At 44.9% G+C, this 8,521-nt stretch overlaps 1 protein-coding gene across 1 annotated transcript; it reads right to left on the bottom strand.

Moving 5' to 3' along the window:
* Positions 1 to 2,488: 2,488 nt before the first annotated feature.
* Positions 2,489 to 7,263, bottom strand: LOC123119698 (protein spotted leaf 11). The gene is made up of 4 exons (XM_044539594.1): positions 6,776 to 7,263; positions 4,660 to 4,776; positions 4,133 to 4,567; positions 2,489 to 4,054 (listed from the first exon to the last, which is right to left on the bottom strand). Exons 1-4 carry the CDS (start codon positions 7,073 to 7,075, stop codon positions 2,852 to 2,854), a joined length of 2,055 nt encoding a protein of 684 aa, XP_044395529.1. The 5' UTR covers positions 7,076 to 7,263; the 3' UTR covers positions 2,489 to 2,851.
* Positions 7,264 to 8,521: the final 1,258 nt, after the last annotated feature.

Raw genomic sequence — 8,521 nt, 5'->3', positions numbered from 1 at the left:
GATCCCTCGGTAGGGGTCCAAGCGCAGCTGGAAGTCTTAGATCGGAGGTCGCACAGAAGGTTTATCTAGGTTCAGGCCTCCGTAGAGTAATACCCTACATCATGCTTACTTTTGCTATTCATGATGGAGGGATACCTCGTGCCAGGGGTTAAAATGGTGTATGAGATTGCTACCCAGAGTTGTTCTGTAAGATGAGATTCGATGGCCTAGAGGGTTGCCCGACCTCCCTTTATATAGGCATAGAGGCCTAGGGTTTACATGATGGTAGATGTGATCTGAGGCGTCGTTGCCCTTGTCTTGGAAGGCAAGGTCTCCAGTGCTTCCTTAGGGCTTCTCCCTCGCCCTGGGCCAAGTGGGTCCCTGGTGGACACCGAGGTCGGTCCCCCTTGAGGGAGCCACCCCCGCTATAGGACATGGTCACACTCCAAAGAGATCAAGGTTGAGCATATCCCTTGAGGAGGACGACAAGGTGAATGAAGGGCCAACAATAGACCGGAAGGGAACAAAATTGCAAAAGAGAGAAAGAACAGAAATGCATACGAGAGCACATACAAAGAACTCATGGCCATGATTGAAGCCAAGTAGTTGTTGGCGGCCGAACGCAAAGAAGAAAAGATGGCGAGGTGGAATGAGCTCAAGATGTTAGAGGACGAAAAATGGAAGGCCAAGTTGGCGGCCAAAGAGACAAAGTGAAGACGGAGGAGCGTAGACTTGCACTTGATGAGGAGAGGATTCATGATGCCAAAGAACATGCTATCATGTTCATGAATCCAACCACAATGGATGAAACCGCAAGAAAGTATTGGGAGCTGACTCGTAGGGAGATCTTGACCCAAACGGAAAGGTCTCCTAGGAATGGTGGTGGTGGCGGCAGCCGAAAGGACGATGGTGGTGATGGTGACCAAGAGGATGGGGGGTGGTGGTGGCAGTGATGATTTTCTCGACACGGACTTCTTTTGAGTTTGTGTATGCCATTGGTTGGCTCGATCCACGACATACACATGTTATGTTGATGGTGATTTTAGATCAAATTTTGTGCTCGAACTGATGCCTTTTGAATGAACTATGCATGTTTTATTATGTTATGCATGTTTTTAATATGGTCACTCTATTCGTCACCCTGGGTGAGGGATAGTTATTCTTCAAACCCCCCCCCCCTATTTTAACATCAAAGCACCGTATTTCTATGTCCCGTAATTTTTTTCTTACTTCATACATAAAAAATGAACATAAGAAAATATGTGATCGCCGTAAAAAATATTTTATGTTACGTAAAATTACAAACATAAAAGCATAGTGTAAAATGTACATAAAATACATTTTTTTTTTGTCTTATGACCTATAGTTTTGTTTTTTTATGCCAAATTTTACGGTGTGAATTGATATGAATGTAACAATTCGTATACCAAATTTAATTTATTTACAAAACGATCGTAAGATTACCTCGGATGAAGAATAAATTATTTTGCATCCTAGGTGATGAATAGTTATATATATTGTCAAGTATTTGTACTTCATGCGGCTAGGACACATTTTTTTTTACTCCACTCAATTTAGAAGATCAGCTAGGTGCGGCCACCTTTAAAGGAGTAAAAGTTTACTCCTCTTAAATCTACTCAGTCGGATCCTTCTCTATTTTTTAGGGGGTCGGTTAGAGTTGGCCTAACAAGCCACTATCCTGAGAAACACAATCTAATTTTGGTGCACATGGTTGTGCCTTGAGTATGTGAAATATTGGAGACGTGCAGTTTCTACTCCCGAGCTCAAATGCACCTCTGTGAATAGTAAAACCTAAAACAATGGTAAAAAATTAAACAAATCTGATTTTTCTTTTTGCAACAAACATTGTTGAATGTTCTACAGACTTGCAAATTTCTGTGAAGAAAACACATTCCAGTGCCGTGGGAAAAAAATCAATGCTACAAAAAGACTACTTCTAAAAGCATTTGGAGTGCCATTTTGTTATTTTTGCCCAAACCTTCAGGAATATGATTTCAGCACAAAAATTTGCATGTAAAAAGAAAACTAAGCAATGTTCATTATAAAAATATATATCAGTTTTTACTGTTCATGGCGTTCAAGCTCAGGATTAGAAGGGCGCTTTCGAAGTATTGGTAGATTCTTTCATATTACCAAGGAATTAACAACACTGAGCAAAGCATGGCAAACACCATTTTCGCCCTTCATTTTCCAAGGTACTCCAATTGGTGTCACGTGACACCAGTGAAATTTAGTAAATCCCTCACCGTTCATGAGTAAATGATGATCTCCATACTTGGATATTTTCCCCATATCTCGTCTATGCAGTACATAGTGTATCTCATATTGTTATTATGTATAACTTCTTCAGATTCAAAACGTAGGTTCTTTTAGGAGGTTCAGGATGACACTTTAACCACTAATGGTATATGTGCAAATATAATGTCTCAGATAAAATAAATTACATGCTATAAAATCATATTACATGCAAATGTGACACAGTACGAAGAGATGATAATATTTACTAGTTAAACCCACCATAAAATCTTCTCTTTTACATAAATCATCATTACTATTACACTGAGGATATACTACATTTGGAGAACCTTGTGTTCTGCGGCTACATGATATCTGAAACTGTGGATTGAAGAGCTGTACATACCTCAAGACTGGGCTGACATGCCCACGACAACCTGACGAGTGTTTCAGTTACAAGCTGGAAGAAGGCGGCAAATATAAATTTCAAATACCTCACCTGGCAGTAGAGGCTTGTCACATGATTACATCTCTCGGTTGGCATGATTGACTCCCACCTGCGCTAGTATCGAACGGATGAACAGGTCCAAGAGGTAGGACAATATCGGCACTGTATTCATAACAACGTGGGGTATTGAGACGCCGGACTCTCCAATTGATCGGGGATTTCCCTTTCTTGGACCTGTTCGGGGGCCTGAGGGAAAACTTGTGCCACGGTGGCCTGCAGCCGAGAATTAGATTCCTGTTCCTCTTGTTGTTGAACCACGAATCTGCTCATCCGCTCGAGCAACTGCACTGCCTTCCTCTTTCCCCTTTCTGTGCCGTTCAATGCCAGCTCCCGCAACGGAACCATGATCCCGCACTCATGCGCACGGGCTAAATGCACAAGCTGTTGCTCGCCGCTGCACAGATGCAGCATCACAGCTGCAGCATTCTCTCTGTTTCTCGGTGACCCACTTCCGAGCAACTCGACAAGCGCAGGAACAGGCTCTGCTGCCCCGATAGCTGCCTTCCCCTCTTGGTGGCTGGATAGTATTGAGAGTATCGCCATAGCCTCGTCCATGAGAGCTCCTGTGGGGTTGGTTACTAGACCCATGATGAGTGGCACAAGGCCAGCTCGTATCGCACGGCCTTTGTTACCTTGGTAAATGCACAAGTTGAAGAGAGCTGCTGCTGCGTCTTTCTTACCCCGCTGGCTGCCCTCACTTAGCAACACTACAAGGGCAGGGATAGCCCCTGTTCCCCCAATCATTACTTTGTATTCATCGACCACAGAGAGGCTAAAAAGTGTGGCTGCAGCATTTTCCCGGGCCTCCATACTGCCATTCTTCAGCACATGAACAACACTAGGCACAGCACCAGAGGACATGATGCTTGCCTTGTTGTCCTCGTGTATGGAGAGGTTCAGAAGTGCAGTAACAGCATGTTCCTGAGTCCGCAAGTCAGATGACGATAACAGACTCAATAGTAAGGGAATTGCACCAGCCTCAGCAATGCATAATCGGTTGTGTGCGTTCCGCTTTGCGAGGAGGCGAAGCTCTGCAGCAGCTGACCTCTGCTCCTCAGGGTCTGGAGAGCATAACTTGGATAATAGAGCATCAATGTTAGCACGTTCACTAGAAGAGCATGCTGGCATTGGCTTGTTAGGCTGGGATGAGCGCTTAGGCGCTTCAATTCCGTTGGTTTCACACCACTGGGAGATGAGACTTCTAAGGACATAGTTTGCCGTCAATGTTGTGTTCGCCATCCTTTGTTGCGTAGTTGGGCAAGTGTGATGCCCAGATGCTAGCCATTTCTCGATGCACGACCGTTCATATGTCTGCAAATGAAAAGGAAAAAATATCTCAAATTATGGACTGAAATTGCATTAGAGTTTAGTTGACAAATTCTAGTTCACCTGGCCAGTAGCAACTATCACAGGATCTTTCATCAGCTCGAGAGAAATTGGACAACGGAATTCATCAGGAACGATGACAGATTTCTGGTCCCCACTGGTATCCATTATTTTGGAAGCCATAGGAGGGCCCATCTCAGGGTTGTTAGTTTGCACAAAGTCCTTGATTTTCTTCAGTAGCATTGACAATTTCTCAATGTGCTCTCCTGGATCCTGGCCACCACCAGATGCCACCATCTCATGCAGAGCAAGTGACTCTTGCGTGAGATCAGTGATAGTCATGAGGTGTAGCTTTTCTGACAACCTTTCAAGGATAGCCAGTTCTGCACTTGGGTCATAGGTCTTGTTATACAGAGATATTAGGTCGTTGTAGAACTCATCATCAGGCATATCAACCCGTTCTTTTGCTCTTTTGAGCTGTGCATGCACTAACTCAACCTGGAGAGGATTGTTAAGTGTCACCAAAACTGTAGTTCAGTACTCAACAACAATCCAAAAGGGATTCTGTTCAGTTAAGCTGATAAAATTACCTGTTCTCTAACTTCATCAGATATATCCAGTTCATTGTATGGAAAGTCGAGCAAAGCTTGTTCCAACTGAGCAACTACTTCCTGAAATATATTCATTACTCTATCCCTATCAAAAACCTGCAAGAACACAAAAAAAAATCAGTTTAGCTAACTGACTGGGACATAATGGCACAAAAAATAAGTAGCGTTTTGAAGAGGATGCTCCTATAAATAAGATCTATAAGGTTGACATGATATATTCAAAGGTCAAAAGGACAAAAGAAAGAAGTGGCAAAATGACAACATCAATAACCATTTTAAGAACATTTAAGTTTTAATATCTTCAAAGACTATGGTTCACATAGGACTGCACCAAGGGTCAGCTTTGAGCCCTTATCTTGTTGTCTTGATGATGGATGAGGTCACAAGGGATATACAAGGAGATATCCCATGGTGTATGCTCTTTGCGGATGATGTGGTGCTAATCGATGATAGTTGGATGGGGGTTAATAGAAAGTTAGAGCTATGAGGTTAGAGCTATGAAGACAAACTTTGGAATTGAAAGGTTTTAGGCTTAGTTGGACTAAAACTGAGTACATGAGGAGCGGTTTCAGTACTACTAGGCACGAGGAGGAGATTAGCCTTGATCTGAAGGTGGTAACTCGGAAGGACAACTTTCAATGTTTGGGGTCAACGCTGCAGAAGGATGGTAATATCGATGAAGATGTGAGCCATCGAATCAAAGCCGGATGGATGAAATGGCGCCAAGCTTCTGGCGTTCTCTGTGACAAGAGAGTGCCACAAAAGCTTCTATAGGACGGTGATTCGATCCGCAATGTTGTATGGCGCTGAGTGTTGGCTGACTAGAGGGCGACATGTTCAACAGTTGGGTGTAGCGGAAATGTGCATGTTCAGATGGATGTGTGGCCACACAAGAAATGATCAGGTCCGGAATGATTCTAAGGATATCAGACACACAAAATACACCAGGCAAACTATATATCTTTCTTGTATGTGCACCAACAACAATAACAAAGCCTTTAGTCCCAAACAAGTTGGGGTAGGCTAGAGCTGAAACCCAGAAGATCTCAAAACCAACTTATGCTCTGGCACGTGGATAGCTAACTAAAGGCTTTGTTGTTATTGTTGTTGTTGTTCACAAGCATTATATACAAGAAAGAAATACAGTTTGCCTGATGTATTTTGTGTGTCTGATACCCTTAGAATCACAATTTGAAAGGAAACATGTGGCACATAACAAGGCACTCAATAAACTTCATATCCAAACTGAATGGAAACATTTCAGGACCACAAAAAGTAAACTGAATGAGGAAAACCACATGTAAATACATGAGCATAAGAAAACATGTAGGAAAGGGACAGCAAAATAACAATTCACGGTATTGGATCATGGGTGCACAAGCGCATGCATTCGATAATATGCCTCCCCTACTTGTGCTTTGGTATGTTTTATCCTCCTTTTCTGCATGAAACACTAGTTTCTTGGATGGCTCTAGATTAAGGATTCGAGATAGTACCATGTCACACGAGAAGGAGAACAGACGAAAACAGATCAAAATACGATGAAGGCACTTAAGGGCATATTATCAAATCCCTCTTTGCACTTAAGGGCACTCAAGCCATTAATTACAAAAACCCAACCAAGGACTTAAACGGTTATCCTAGGGGGAGATTTCACACCAAAATGTATCGATTTTGACAAACAGTACAAATTTCTCGTAAAAAATATAACAGTACAAATTTTAGTGAACAAAAAAAGAACACCATGATCATCCTAAGACCGCACTTCAGATAAAAAGGAAAATACAATGAGCTCATGAAGTGGAACACCACAATGGAATTAGATCCTACTCGTTAGCCAAGCAAGGCCACAAATAATATGCAAATCAGAATCACAACTTCGATCCAAGGATCAGAAGCCCCGTGTTTCCTTTATCATAGAATAATACTAAAGTTACCTGGTTATTTTAGATGGCATAGCCAAGGTTAACTTTCCCATGTAAAATATCAAGAATACAAGCGAATCATGAATCTAATTCGCCCACGGGGGCATCCGAGGACCAGGAATCTGACTAAATCAGAAACCGCTCCCGCGTGGGTAGGTAAAAGGACGTACCAAAGAGATCCTGCTCCCCTCGCGGCCGAGCTTGAGCAGCTCGAGCGCCTTCTCCAGCGCGTCGGCGAGCGTCGCCAGCGCCCGCTCCTCCTCCTCCCCCGGGGGGCGGCGGCGCTCGCGGAGCTCCTCGGCGAAGGGTCCGAGGAGGCGAATCCGGCGGGACAGCGCCAGCAGCTGCCGCCGGTACGCGTTCCGGAACTCCCCGGGCGCCGCCACGGTCTCCACCGCGGCGGCGACCCGCTCCGCAGCCGGCGCCGGCGCCTGGGACTCCCGCTCCGCCTCCTCTTGGTCGCCGGCCATGAGACGGGAAAAGCAGCAGCCGGCAGCGTGAGGATCGGCTGGCGCTAGTGGCACGGGGCAGTAAATTGCGGGGAAGAGCGGTCGCTTGGTGGCGCTGGCTGCTCCTTCATCTTATGGGTCGTCGGGGCGGTCAGCGCGTTGGGCTGGCCGGGTCGTCTTCCTCCTCCCTTTCTACACGGCAGATTTTTCCAACGTCATTTCGGGTATACTTGGTGCAGGTGCACCGGCTGCCAAGACCAGCCAACCGGACCGACGATGGTTATGGACTATTTATCCTGGAAAACAAACTTTGCGAAAATTGTACAGGATGTTTGTTGCGTATTCGTGTGGCGATTAGTTTCGTGGACTTCTTTTGATTGAAGAAACTGCCAGGAGCGTGATATTATAGTTCTACGTCATGTTTTACCGTGAGATCGTTCCAACGCGCTCACCCTCAAACGACCGGGATACGTCCCGATCATGCTGTCCAGATGACGAAAGTTAACCAACGCGAATCTGTATTGGTCCGCAGGCGATCCGGACATATTTTTTTTGCAAACCGAAGTCAGACTAGGGCTTTGCTGACGTCCGGGCTACTGCCACACCGATGCCTGATCGCCCTGACCCATCCAAACCCGCTTCCTCGCCCTTGCACGCTTCCCGCCCAAAACGGTCAGCGCCGCTCTAGAGTGTCAGTGTCGTATTCATGCCCGGCCAGAGCAGACGCTACCTCTCACCGGCGCCGGCATTGAAGGGGCGCGCCGGCCGAGGGAGCGTCGTACGCGCCGCTTCCCTGTGCACGCGACTGCTTCATGTTCAAACGACACGACGGCCACCCATTCGTCCTTCTCCCGCCCACATTAATTGAAGGAAATATGCCCTAGAGGCAATAATAAAGTTATTATTTATTTCCTTATATCATGGTAAATATTTATTATTCATGCTAGAATTGTATTAACCGGAAACATGATACATGTGTGAATACATAGACAAACAGAGTGTCACTAGTATGCCTCTACTTGACTAGCTCGTTAATCAAAGATGGTTATGTTTCCTAGCCATAGACAAAGAGTTGTCATTTGATTAATGGGATCACATCATTAGGAGAATGATGTGATTGACTTGACCCATTCCGTTAGCTTAGCACTTGATCGTTTAGTATGTTGCTATTGCTTTCTTCATGACTTATACATGTTCCTATGACTATGAGATTATGCAACTCCAGTTTACCGGAGGAACACTTTGTGTGCCACCAAACGTCACAACGTAACTGGGTGATTATAAAGGTGCTCTACAGGTGTCTCCGAAGGTACTTGTTGGGTTGGCGTATTTCGAGATTAGGATTTGTCACTCCGATTGTCCGAGAGATATCTCTGGGCCCACTCGGTAATGCACATCACTTAAGCCTTGCAAGCATTGCAACTAATGAGTTAGTTGCGAGATGATGTATTACGGAACAAGTAAAGA

The sequence above is a fragment of the Triticum aestivum genome, chromosome 5D (genome assembly GCF_018294505.1).
Source record: "Triticum aestivum cultivar Chinese Spring chromosome 5D, IWGSC CS RefSeq v2.1, whole genome shotgun sequence".
Classification (NCBI taxonomy): Eukaryota; Viridiplantae; Streptophyta; class Magnoliopsida; order Poales; family Poaceae; genus Triticum; species Triticum aestivum.
The sequence above is the reverse complement of the archived record's forward strand: the minus strand, read 5'-3'. Positions and strand labels throughout refer to the sequence as shown.

Coding starts and splice junctions, on each gene's coding strand:
- LOC123119698 (XM_044539594.1), bottom strand. CDS start 7,075: ATGGCCGGCGACCAAGAGGAGGCGGAGCGGGAGTCCCAGGCGCCGGCG. Junction 4,568..4,659: donor CTGATGAAGTTAGAGAACAG/GTAATTTTATCA, acceptor AATCCTCTCCAG/GTTGAGTTAGTGCATGCACA. Junction 4,055..4,132: donor TGATAGTTGCTACTGGCCAG/GTGAACTAGAAT, acceptor TTTCATTTGCAG/ACATATGAACGGTCGTGCAT.